The sequence below is a fragment of the Sander lucioperca genome, chromosome 13, assembly GCF_008315115.2.
Source record: "Sander lucioperca isolate FBNREF2018 chromosome 13, SLUC_FBN_1.2, whole genome shotgun sequence".
In the NCBI taxonomy this organism is placed as follows: Eukaryota; Metazoa; Chordata; class Actinopteri; order Perciformes; family Percidae; genus Sander; species Sander lucioperca.
This window is the reverse complement of record NC_050185.1, coordinates 11284284-11296956: the sequence shown is the minus strand read 5'-3', so window position 1 is coordinate 11296956 and position 12673 is coordinate 11284284. Positions and strand designations below refer to the sequence as shown.

At 39.6% G+C, this 12673-nt stretch overlaps 1 protein-coding gene across 2 annotated transcripts; it reads left to right on the top strand.

Moving 5' to 3' along the window:
* The first annotated feature begins 1479 nt into the window (after positions 1-1479).
* nlrc3l1 (NLR family, CARD domain containing 3-like 1) lies at positions 1480-10102 on the top strand. 2 transcript variants are annotated; one of them, XM_031319955.2, is made up of 7 exons: positions 1480-1584; positions 2756-3042; positions 3397-3498; positions 6331-6408; positions 6513-6621; positions 7311-7551; positions 7742-10102. In XM_031319955.2, the coding sequence occupies exons 2-7, from the start codon at positions 2852-2854 to the stop codon at positions 9313-9315; spliced, it is 2295 nt and encodes a 764-aa protein (XP_031175815.1). In that variant the 5' UTR covers positions 1480-1584; positions 2756-2851; the 3' UTR covers positions 9316-10102. The 2 variants fall into 2 exon arrangements, with proteins under 2 accessions (XP_031175815.1, XP_031175816.1); XM_031319956.2 differs by lacking the exon at positions 1480-1584 and having other exon boundaries at positions 3397-3559.
* Positions 10103-12673: the final 2571 nt, after the last annotated feature.

Genomic DNA, 12673 nt, shown 5'->3' with positions numbered 1-12673 from the left:
CTAATGCTGAAAAGATTTTGACCAAAGCTTTATAAATTGCCATACAGACAACCCCAATTATAAAGAAAGTTAAAGGGAACCTCCATCAAACATCAGTGTCTGTTGACAAGTCTTACACAGTAGGCTACTAAATAATGGGAAAATGTTGCATAAAGCCTATTGTGATGCCGGAGGGGGTTCACGTGACGTTAGTTGCCTCAATTTATGTCACTTGAGTCAGCATCTGTTGGGTATGCGTAGTTTGAAACTACTAAGTGAATGGAAAACTAATCTGGGGGTGTGAAGTTAGAAAGAAGTAAACTTACTAGACCTCTGTTACCCGCTCCTCATCTCTGCGTGATACATTAGCCGCTAGTAACACACCTGAATCTCCAACCAAATTGTCAGCAGTTGAGTTGTATTGTGGGTAATGTAGAATGTAGCAAGAAGAATGAGTGGAATAAAGTAGCCTACACAATATCTCTGGTCTGGCTGCATCAATTTTTATCCTTTTTTAAAAACTGCTCATTGGGTGTTAAACAATGTGCAATGCTAAACCCTTATGAGGTAAGCTGTTGGAGTTTTTTGGTCACTAATCAGGCCTGATTTAGGCCAGCTGTGCACCCTCTGTTTTCACACATAATGTATGAGTATTTATCTTGCTTCAATTTAAAAATCATTCAAAAGGTATATGATTGTTCAAGTGTATTATTATGATGATGATGATGATGACGATTATTATTATTATTACTACTATTACTAATAATAATAATAATAATAATAATAATAACAATAATAATAAATATTAGCAAAAAGCACAGTAAATAAATTGTCTGGGGACTTTCACTGTAAACTGATATTCAGCTGAAACACTTTGCAATCACAAACATATCAGCCACAACCTTCTTTTTTATTTTTACTTTTACAATCATTGTATATGTTACTAATAACATTAATGATGGCTCTGTTTTGTGTGAAGTGTGACAGTGAGCTAGTATGCACAATACCACAACCCTAGAACTGAAGCAGCTAAATGGAATTCAGCCATCATCATTATTAATGTTATTATTTACACCTGTGCTTTCCCTACTGTGAGAGAAATGTCTTTCGTGTGAAAAAGGGTGTTACTAATGTTTTATGCAGTAAATTGTTGATGCTTACTTGATTCTGCATGCAGGATGTGTTTGTTGCATAGTAAAATACTCTGAAACTTGGGCCTCAGCACAGTAATTAACCATTTAGAATAATAAACTTGAGTTCACTTTTGAATACAGGACTTTTACTTCTAATTGACTGTATCACATCGCGGTATTTCTAATTTAACTTAAAGATCTGAGTAGGCCTACTTATTCAACCACTGTTCATTCCTCCTCCTCTAGAAATAAAAGTTATTGTGTTTGAGCCATATACCGTACCCAGAGTGATAGAGAAATATATATGGCTCTGACCGTACCTATAAAGAGTTTTGAACAGACTGCATGTTGTTCACATTTTAGGTGTCCTGCCTGTAGGTGGCAGAGTTTGCTTTGTACGTTTTGCTACCCACGCAATAGGACATGAAAGAAGAAGAAACTTTGACTTCCTGAATCAAACTGACAAACAAAGGTAAGTTAACGTCTATTCGTGGCATGAATAGAAAGTAGTAATAATGTATTTATGTAATTACCAATACGTTTTTATCTACATTTTGACCATTATGAAAGTAGCTATTTTTGCGTAAAACTCCCTTGCCGGGTTCGAGCCCTCCTGGTGCGCCAGTCTGTAATGTTAGCGTTAGCTTCCCAAATCCAAAGTTTGAAGCTAACGTTAACTAGCTACCTCAAGTTAATCATAAACGCATCATAAAATCCCGTTTAATTTAAAACTGACATTATTCGCGATAATGGCGCGTGGAGAGGCCGACGGCGCTGGTGAGACGTCTGCCACTGAAATATCACATGGGGAGAAATCAGGGAGGACGAGTGAAGTTGAAATACCACAAAATGTCAAAACTAGCTAGACTATGCAGCAGTTAACGTTATCCTAGCTAAAGCTGCTAACATACCATTGTTTCTGTTAACATGGTCCGTCAGTCAGACTGAACGATGTGCAGCTTCAGTTTTTTTGTATGTTAATTCGTAAGAAATATGATAAAGAAAGACAGGCTTCATCTCCAGGGGGAACCAGAGGCTTACTTACTTATATGTGGTTTCCAACCTGGGGCTGGTGCCCTTAAAGCAGTCCCTAATTAAATATGAGGGTTTTTTCCCTTACCCAAACATTTGCTTGTATCTTCTAAAACACTGGTGGTCGTGTGTTAACAGTAAAGTTAAGCAAAATGCTCAACACAAACTGCTATCCTCTTATTTCTGGGCTCAAAATGAAAATAACTATATCACAATCCAAAATGATCATGCATCTATTTTTAAATGTTGTCAAAGGCAAATTGATGATTGTGGTTGTGCTTTATTTCATCATTTAATTGTTCTGTTATGTATCTACCATAAAGTCTGCAACACTAAACTGTGACATAACATTTTTCATTGCCAAAGGCGATTTAAGTTCAATAAAATGTAAAGAATTTAATTTTGAATTTACTGGAGATTTCTGTTACCTACCTTGCATGCAATTATCTTTTTACAAGGCAATGCAGTATCATAATGTAGCCTAGACACAGGCTGAATAAGCTTCCAACAGAAGAAACCTGAATATCTGGTTTGGTGTCAAGTTCCTTACACACCCTGATAGAGAATTAAAGAACCGATATATTGTATTTCTCATGTTTGTTCTTATGCAGGTACAAAGATTACTGTCCTGAGACCATCCCTGGAAAACCAAAAGTGATCGCTGTATGCACTTGTCATGTTAGTCGTTGGCTGACCCTTTCCATTACATGATGGACGACATTGAAATGGAGGGGATGGTCACGCCGTCAGGCAGCTCTTCTATCGGGGATGCCGTGTCTGGTAGAGAACCACAGAGTGGACAGAGTGACACTAATGAAGATGAAGACGACCTCTACTACATCCCAGAGAGAAGACCTTCTCTGGACCTGGGGCCGAGTCCAATGGATACCAGCCACTGGTACTGAGATTTTTCAATTACGAGCTCTAAGGGTTCTCTCTCTAACTGTAGGGTATTTTATGGAAAGTAGTGAAAATATGTCTGAAGTCGAAAAATTACTTCTAGCCCTACAGTGCTGCTCAAGAGTATAGGAACCCCTGCTAAAGTTGACTAAAAAGAGGAATAAAAAAAATCATCTTTTGGAAATTGATCTTAATGCATTAATTGAAAAAATTAGGAAAAATCCAACCTTTGAGAACACCAATTTTCTTTGTGAATGAATAATGTATGGGCTGCTTATCTGGCATGTACTATGGAAGCATGTGATTGTTTATGTGGCCACTGAGCAATTAACAAACTTTTTTTTTTTTTCAGGCATTTTGTGGACCCGGCCTTTTCTCCAGCTCTGAGCTACACATCAATGACAAGTGAGGAGAACTTAAGCAACATGGATGACAAAGAGGGATCCTCCACGAGGTACAAACAAGACAACGTTTTCAAAGCTTAAATCAGTCCTTAAATTCCTGCATTCATCCCGGTAAATCCAGGAAGCATCTGTGCTTGTAGTTTGTACCTTTCAAAATACCGTACCTTGTAGGGCTGGACCCGAATATTCGTTCGGTGGGTTGGTATTCAATTTGAAAATTTGACATTCGAATATTATCAGTGTTGGGCAAGTTACTTCCAAAATGTAATACATTATAGATTACTAGTTACTGTCATTTGAGAGTAATTAGTTATATTACAATATTACTGTCTCTGAATTGTAATGCGTTACACTACTTTTGCATTACTTTTGAGTTACTTTCACCAAAATAACAGGGGAAGTTTGATTTGGCAGCTAGCTTGTGAATTTCACCACTGGATCAATAAAGTCTCCTCTTTATCCACTTTAATACATCATAGATTATTCATATTTTGTATAATTAATATAAATATGCAAAGTAACTAAATCTATAAAAAATAGATAAGTAAAACGTATAATAAGCAAGTAGGAGAAAATGAAAATACTCAATTAAAAGTACGGCATTGTTGTAAAATGTTTGTTTATAGCACTTGAATAAGAAATTCATGTTGTTTAGTTTAAAACACTAAAGGAAATGTTCAATTATAGTGTGATTAAAACTCACTATTTACATTATTTACAGTACTTGATTTACAGCTGGTTTGTGAAAAGGTAGCCTACACAACCTTATTTAACAGTAATTTAGTTTTACTGCGAACCGTCACAGAAAGTGCTTTTATTTTGAAGTAGGCTACACGGAAGTTATCTGTTGTGTAGCCTACTCTTGCTAGCTTACTGAGATGCAACCAGGATGCAACATGTCCGTCAGGCTCAAGTTGTTCACTTTCTTGTTTGTAAAACTGCAACATATTGAACAGTAAATGGTCACAGTAAAAGACAAGCGTTTTTGGTCGTCATTCAAAGCCATTCCACTACAGGCAGAGTTACTCTCCACGGCTGATAAAATGCAATGATATTTACATGTAGCAAGCCTCATCATTAATTCCCGACATGTTTATATCTGTCAGCCGCTGACGTACCGTCACCTGTTGAGACATACATGCTGTCCGTACCGTCTCTGGTTCTGGTTCTGACCACGGGAACAGAAACAGCTCACTTCAATGCAGTGTAATAACTCCTGAAAATAATATCCATCTCGCAAATGTATCTGTCTCTGCAGTCATCTCAACCATCGTTCTGCATCAGCCAAACTGCTGGCTGCTCCCTCACAGCGAGGGAGAACTAATCACTCAACGAAATCCCGACTGTTCACTGTCCTGGCTCCCAAATGGTGGAACGAGTTCCCCATCGATATCAGGATGGCCGAAAGCCTACACATCTTAAAAAAAACAATGCACCACTAAATGCTGCGTTAAAATGCGTTGTAACTCGCGTTACTGAGATTGTAACGAGTATAATATTACCGAAATTTAATTAGTAATGCGTTATATTACTGCATTACAGCAAAAAGGAATACATTACTGTAATTGCGTTACTTTTGTAACGCGTTACTCCCAACACTGATTTTTATATATATATATATATATATATATGAGCGAATATGTTTTTGCACAACCTGGCATCCCCCTCCAAATGGTTCTCATTCGCGCTTGAATATGTTCAAAATATAATACTCTCTTTTGCAATTTTCTTATATAGCCTAGCCATTTTAATAGGATGGACAACCCAACCTCGTTATACTTAATAAATATATTTGCTTCTTCTTGGATTACTAAAGTGTTCCTGCAACGGGAGTATTCTCTGGCTAGAGTGCAGAACAGCGCAGTTTGCATGGACAGAAGTGCATGCCTGAGCTTGTATTTTGGGTTAAGCTGCGTTGCTTTGACATTGTGGAAAATAAAATAATAGAAACAAAATGTATTATCCTTTTTACCCGTTATTATCAATCTGAATTAATCTACTGCGAAATATAGGAGACTTTGAGATTTTACTGGTACGTCACGTCACATGCCCCAGTTAAAACGCCCATGAGTTGAACGTCATTACCGTCACGATTCAGCCAAAAGAAGACAAAAATGCCGAAGACTTCATCTGTGGGGGAGAACTTTAAATTAAGTGAGGACAAGACAAAGGCAGAGTGTCAAATATGCAATTTAAAACTGGCCTACCACAACAGCACATCAAGCTTGAGAAATCACCTGAGTTCTGTAAGTAGAACGAGCTGCTTTTATCCGCTATTTACACGTGATAAAAATGTGCACTTAATTTTCATGGAAAATAACGTGACTTGCAAATAGGCTACGGCAGTTAATGACTAACAGTAAAAACGTAGCCTACTGTAGCCCAGCCTAATAATAATTTATCTATATAGGTACATCCCCAGGTATCGCGTTCGCAGCCATCAACATCCTCAACCACACCAAAAACTTCACACACATATAAGCCCTGCTCGCGTGAGGCGCACCGCTTCCTGCTCACGCTGTTCTGTAGTTTATTAAAAGTTTATTAATTCTGAACGCGTCTGGCCTGTCTGTCTATATTGCACCAAATACGACACTGCACTCCCTTGTGAAGTCGTTTGGATGAAAGGTTCTCAAAATAATCAAAATGCAAACAGACAGACAGACACATAGAGATTCCTGCCTTTATTAGAGATAATAATATGTTCAGTCCCCTTTCTCCGAAGCTTCGAATATTCGATGCTCATTACTACCGAAGCTTCGAAGCTCAAAAAATGGTATTCGGACCAGCCCTAGTACCTTGTTGTTAATTTCATTGTAACGTAAAACTGTAATGACATTTTGTAGAATATACTTTAAACCCTCTTGTCATCCTGGTTGTAGGCTCCAGCTAAACAAAGCAGATTCATACTCTAGCTGCTACTCCTTGGACAGTGACGATTGTGAAAAGATCATCCCCAAGTAAGGAATACACACCTATGGCCTTGCACTTAGACATGTTAGTGTGTGTAATTACTAAACTGACACTAACATATGTTTACATCTCTCCACTGTGGCCTCACCAGGGTTAAAAGCAAAGATGATGCTGCCTCAGAGCTTCCTGACGCACCTGAGTTAATCCAAGACCCAAAAGAGATCAGGCATCCTTCACTGACAGTGGCTTTCACTTTCAAGGTTAGTTTGTGTTTCCCTTTTTGTCTTTATCAGTTTGTTTAAAAGCATATTTAGGACGGAAGCGTCTTAAGATTTACCGTATTCTCGTTTTTCGGTCAAATGGCCTTTTGAATGGGAGTGCTAGGGGCACTTTTATGCTAGCCTCAAAATAGCTATTTTGAAAACGCTAAGAAGGCTCGACACAACATGAAACTTTGCTCCAAGTATCACCAGGGTCTCTACACCTTAACAAAAGCATTGAGAACATTGTTTGTGTACCCGGAGTTTACTAAAAAGAGAGGTTTTTAACAACTCACCATAGCTCCTGTTGTTTCTGGCCGCTACCACCTCGGCAGTCAAAACGAGTCGATATCAAAACAAAAAGCCACAGATTTAGTATATCCCTTGTGCACCGGTGTAGTTAAGGTGTAGAGCCCCTGGTTACACTTTGAGCAAAGTTTCATGTTGTGTCGAGCCTTCTTAGTGTTTTAAAAATAGCTATTTTGAGGCTAGCATAAAAGTGCCACTATTACTCCCATTCAAAAGGCCATTTGACCGAAAAACGAGAATACGGTAAATCTTAAAAGTGGCGTTTCCGTCCTAATTATGCTTTTCAAACGAAGGTTTGACTCGGGTACATTCACAAAAAGACCCTAGGTTGCATTTTGGCGAGAGTTGACGCTTTAATTTACTCCTTCTTTTGGATTCAGGCTATTTCTAAAACCCTTGGGAAGCTGTCCGAGGGGGACTTTAGGAGATTCAAGATGATGCTGTGGAAGCATTACCCACAGTCATTCAACACTCCTCCGCAAGGCATGGACATGGTGGATCTTGTGGATCGGTTGCTCGAGTGTCACAACCTGGAGTCGTCTTTGCAGATCACCAAAACCCTTCTTGAGGAAATTGGGCAAAAGGATATGATTGATTATCTCGAGACTTTGCGCCTCAGAAGTAAGTGGCACCAGTATGTGTGTGTCTTATTACTGTTAATTTAATCTCAACCAAACTGATGGATAATATATTTACACAAGCCAAAGGAGATAATAGTCAAAGTGCAATTAAATCAAAGGCCATCCAATTCACTGCCAGCTCGAAAGAAATACGTACACATATTTACATGCACATTTTCCTTTTTTCTCAGATGAAGTACGTCACGATTTATGCAAGACTCTGAAGAGTATATACAGCGAAGTATGTGACGATTCGGCCGAGCAGGGAGAGAAGAGGCCCGTTGACGATGTCTTCGCTAATCTCTTCATAACCACAACGTGTGATAATGGCCCAAATATTGAACATGAGGTCATGACCATAGCAAAGCTGGACAGCAACCAGAAAACAGGGAAACTGCTTTCTACTAAAGATATTTTGAGCGCTGAAAGGCTGGAGCATTCACACTTAAAGTTTGTGCTGATCACAGGAGTGGCAGGGTCAGGGAAGACGATGGCAGTCAGAAGGATAGTCCTCGATTGGATTGAAGAGCGGTCCCACCAACACGTGTCCTTCCTTTTTCCTTTGACGTTCCGAGACCTTAACCAGTATGTGGGATCCAAGGTCTCCCTGTTGGAAATAATACGCACACGCTACCCAGCAACAACAAAACTGAGGGAGGAGGATTTTCAATGCGAGGAATGCAAAATAATGTTCATCTTTGACGGTCTTGATGAGTACAAAGGGGATCTTGACTTTCATAACACTTCGCCTGTCAGTAACCATTCAGACCCCGTCGCCTTGAACGTTCTCGTGGTCAATCTCCTCCGGAATAAGCTGCTCTGGCGCGGCCTATTCCTGGTCTTTTCTCGGCCACAAATAAGACGCTGCGTTCCTTGGGATATGCATTATGATGAGATAGATGTGCGTGGTTTCCGTGACGAAGAAAAGGACGAATACTTCAAGAAGAGATTTAAGAACCCAGATCAAGCAGCTCGAGTTATTGCGTACATCAACTCTTCCAAAACCCTCCGCATCATGTGCCACCTGCCATTGTTTTGCTCACTGGTGGCTGATGAGTACCAGCACATAGTCAAGGAACAGGGGTCCCAGGCGAAGATGCCCAGCAGCATCACCTACATGTACACAAAGTTGCTGCTTGCACTCGCACGTCATCGTCGCATATTTAGAGCTCCACAGCAAAGCCCAGAAAAAGAGAGAGACTTCCTCGTGAAACTTGGAAAGTTGGCATTCAGCATGCTGGAAAAAGGCAAGTTCAGGATCACCAAGCACGACTGGAAAGACGTTGATATCGACATCGAGGAGGCAGTGAATGACAGTGGCCTGTGCACACAGTACCTCACAAAGCCATTTGTCTTGTATACTGAGAATTCCATCAGCTTTATCCACCCCACCATGCAAGAGTACCTGGCTGCCTTTTATGTGTTTTTCTCCTTCAGGAACCAGGGGAAGAACATTTTTGAGCAGCATCTGAAGGACAAGGTGAAGGGGATATTTAAGGGCCACAAGACAATGGAGCTGTACAAGAGCGCTGTGGACAGAAGCCTGCTGTGTGACGACGGCAAACTGGACATGTTCCTGCGTTTCCTGTTTGGCATGGCGCTTAAGACCAACCTGGAACTTCTCCAACCATTCTGCACATTTTCTGTAAAGTGTTCAACATTCATTGAAGATGCTGCTGCCCTCATCAGGAAGAAGATCGGAGAAAATCAGTATCCTGACAGGAATAGCAACTTGCAGCGCTGCCTGGAAGAGCTGGGTGTGTGAGCCTCAGAGGCAGCATCCAGTTGATGCGACTCTTTTAAACACTGATCGCTGTGCAAAATAATTTGGATACAAAATAACTGTCAAGGCTTCCGCTGAATTCTAATGGGAGCAAAACTGTTTAAGACGTGTGCCTGTCGTGATGGAGAACCATGTTTCTCTCCTGTTCAACCAACGTGCACTTATGGAGCTTTGTGCTGATGTACCAAAGATTTAGAAACAATCATTTGAGGGGAAGGTGTGATTTATTGTGTTGACATGGTTTTAAAGAAGCTAAAGGGGAGAAAGGGATTTAGGGAGAATGTTTTCCCGTTTTTATACGATCAAATAATTTTGATGGACATTATTATTGCTTGTCTGTGGCTAGCTTGTGCTTGACATGACTTAAAATTCCTAATAGCCTTTTTAACTGCACTATTATCACAAAATCATGAGCAACATGTCTATTGCCCTTTGTCATAATTTAATAATATAATTCAAAATATGTAAAAAAAAAAATGTTGCTTTAAGTTTTGTTGATCCATTTTTATTGCTTGTTGGCCGCTTGCATTATTGTTTTGTTGTGTAATGCAGTAATCACATTCAAGAGCTGTAGCTCTGTAATTGTTTATCATACAAAAGCATCTGTACTCTAATCCCTGCTAAATATTAAAGTGTTGATCTCAGTGTATGTTAATACAGGCCATGAAAGTACTGAAAGTGATACACATTGGAAAAAAAGTGATCTCTTTGAAATAAGTAATACAGTTAAGAATAAATATCTGGGGAAACAACCAAAGGTTTCCAATAAAAGAGTTTGAGTGAATTGATTGATTCGACTTTGTCTCATTATGGAGTATATTTTCATATGGTTCAAAAGTATACACATTTAAGATGGCTTATCAATTATTAGCAAACAGACACTGGAATGATACACAAACATATCCAGTAGCCTAGCAATTAACTGTTACAATATTCTATATATGCAGTCAGTAGATAGTAGCTTTGTGGTAGAGTCATCTATATAATTTAGGGTGCATTCAGTTCCACATACAATGTTGCTTCTGGATGTGGGGTTTCCTTGAAAAAAAGAGGATCCTTGAAATGCATCAAATTTGTATTAGGAGAGGGTAATAATACACTCCAGTTTATGTTTTGGTTTCACCTTAAGGTATTCCTTTCACAGAAAATTTAGAAGTTGCTTTTTACATTTTAACACTATTGGTCTCACTGATGGGAAGCCATCAAAGGAAAATAATGTGCTATTGTGGAACCAAATGCACCCTAAGTTTTCTACATTTTTTTTCATCCAACTTTTCTTTGGCATAGTTCTCCCACCCAACAGTATAACACAGAATAGTAAATCCACAGTTTGCAAGTGAAGCATGGCTCAGAGCAGTGCACCTTTTACTGTAAGTGACATTCAGTGTTTTCTATTTTTTCCTGCATTACAGTTGCTTCTAACCGTTGCTGCTAACATGATGTTCTTTCGGGTCATTCCAGCGGCGTTTGTCACAACACAAGTGAAGGAGGATTTGAAGTCCTCTGACGTGACATTCTTCAACAGCAAACTCCTCTGTAGGATCGCACCCTCATCTAAAGTCGATCTAAAACAACATAACAGCTCAGTCATAGGTTGGTTTCAGGATGATACATCAATAATTACTTTGTCCTGCTTTTTAACAGTAGAACTTCATACCCATTGTGTATCGATAATTGCACTTCAAAACCATGCTCTGTTAAGGTAATTTCCATTCAAGTTAAAACTCAAAATACTCACTCATCTGATTCTACTATTCTGCCACTGCTGACCAGGTCTTCAGGAAAAGTGTTGTTGACGAGCCAGTAGATGAGTGTCTCTTCTTCACAATTTGCAAACGCTTCACAGTGAAGAAACAGCTGCTCACCTGTACAGAACACATACACAATTACAGTATAGCTTCAATATATGTACAGGACCACTTTTAAATAGCTTTATAATAAATAAAAAATAATAGATAGTATTAAAGCAGTTGTTGGTCATTTGTGTGTGCAAAAGTGTTACCTGGATGAGCTTTTATTTTGACATGCTCTGGCCCGATGATCTTTGGAGGTAAATTCTCAGAAACTGCAGAACGAATTAAAGCAGCCATATTATGCTCATTTTCAGGTTCATAATTGTATTTTAAGGTTGTACCAGAATAGGTTTACATGGTTTAATTTTCAAAAAACATATTTTTGTTGTACTGCAGTGCTCTCTCACTGCTGCAGATCCTCTTTTCAGCTGGTCTCTGTTTTAGCTACAGAGTGAGACCTCTTTTCTTCTTCTTCTTCTTCTGTACTATCTTTGATTGCACTGCACATGCCCAGTAGCTCAGATGTAGGTCATGTCAGCTAGCTAGCTCCATAGACCGTAAAAGAAAGGCTGTTGTCGGTACACGATCCGTTCTGCCTGCACGATCCGTTCTGCACATGCGCAAGATAATACTGTTTTACGTATCCATACGACCTGCACGATCTGTTCCATGCTAGCCTATGGCTAGCCTCCACCGGGAAGCTAACGTTAGTTTAGCTAACAGCTAATTCGGCTAACCGCTAGCTGACAGCTAGATTCAGTCTAAAATAACGTTAACTCAAACGTAATGGGAAAAGCAGGCTACAGCTAAATTAAGACTTCACAGTAATAACAATAAAGACAAGTATTGAGTGATTGTATTTTAAATGAGCACAAGTAAAGTAGAACTGATGTAACAGCTGTTATATATGTTAGGTGTTTGTTATATATGTCAACGTTTATTTTCAAGTTTTATTTTGAGGGTCTTTTAAAGTTATTACATGCTGTCTCAGCTAGCAGTTAGCCGAATTAGCTGTTAGCTAAACTAACGTTAGCTTGGCTGTCGACCGGAAGCGTGGAACAGATCGTACAGTGTCGTAAATCCTCGTACAACCGCGCATGCGCGAACATTTTGCGCATGTGCAGAACGGATCGTGCAGGCAGAACGGATCGTGTACCGACAGCTGTTTCTACAACTTCGGTCAGTTACAAGGCAGGATTAGCTGGGAGACTTCTAAATGAGGGCGCACATGTAAGTAGTTCTTTTGTAGATTATGGTGAACTTGTGTGTGTTGTAGCAGTGCTTTGCTATTGAGAACGAGGTAGCATGCTAGCGTTAGCATGCTAGCGTTAGCCATAGCATTAGCATGCTAACGCTACGAGCTAATGGTTGCGTTAGCCTGCTCGTTTCGGCTTGTGACGTCACAAGCCGTGCCGATTTTGAACAGCTCACCCAGAGACTGAAGGCAGGACACGTTCAGAAACCATATCTCACTCTAAACAGCATGGGTGGATTTTTTTCAAAGTTTGTATGTGTGTGGAAGCACCAGAGACACAACATAACACCCC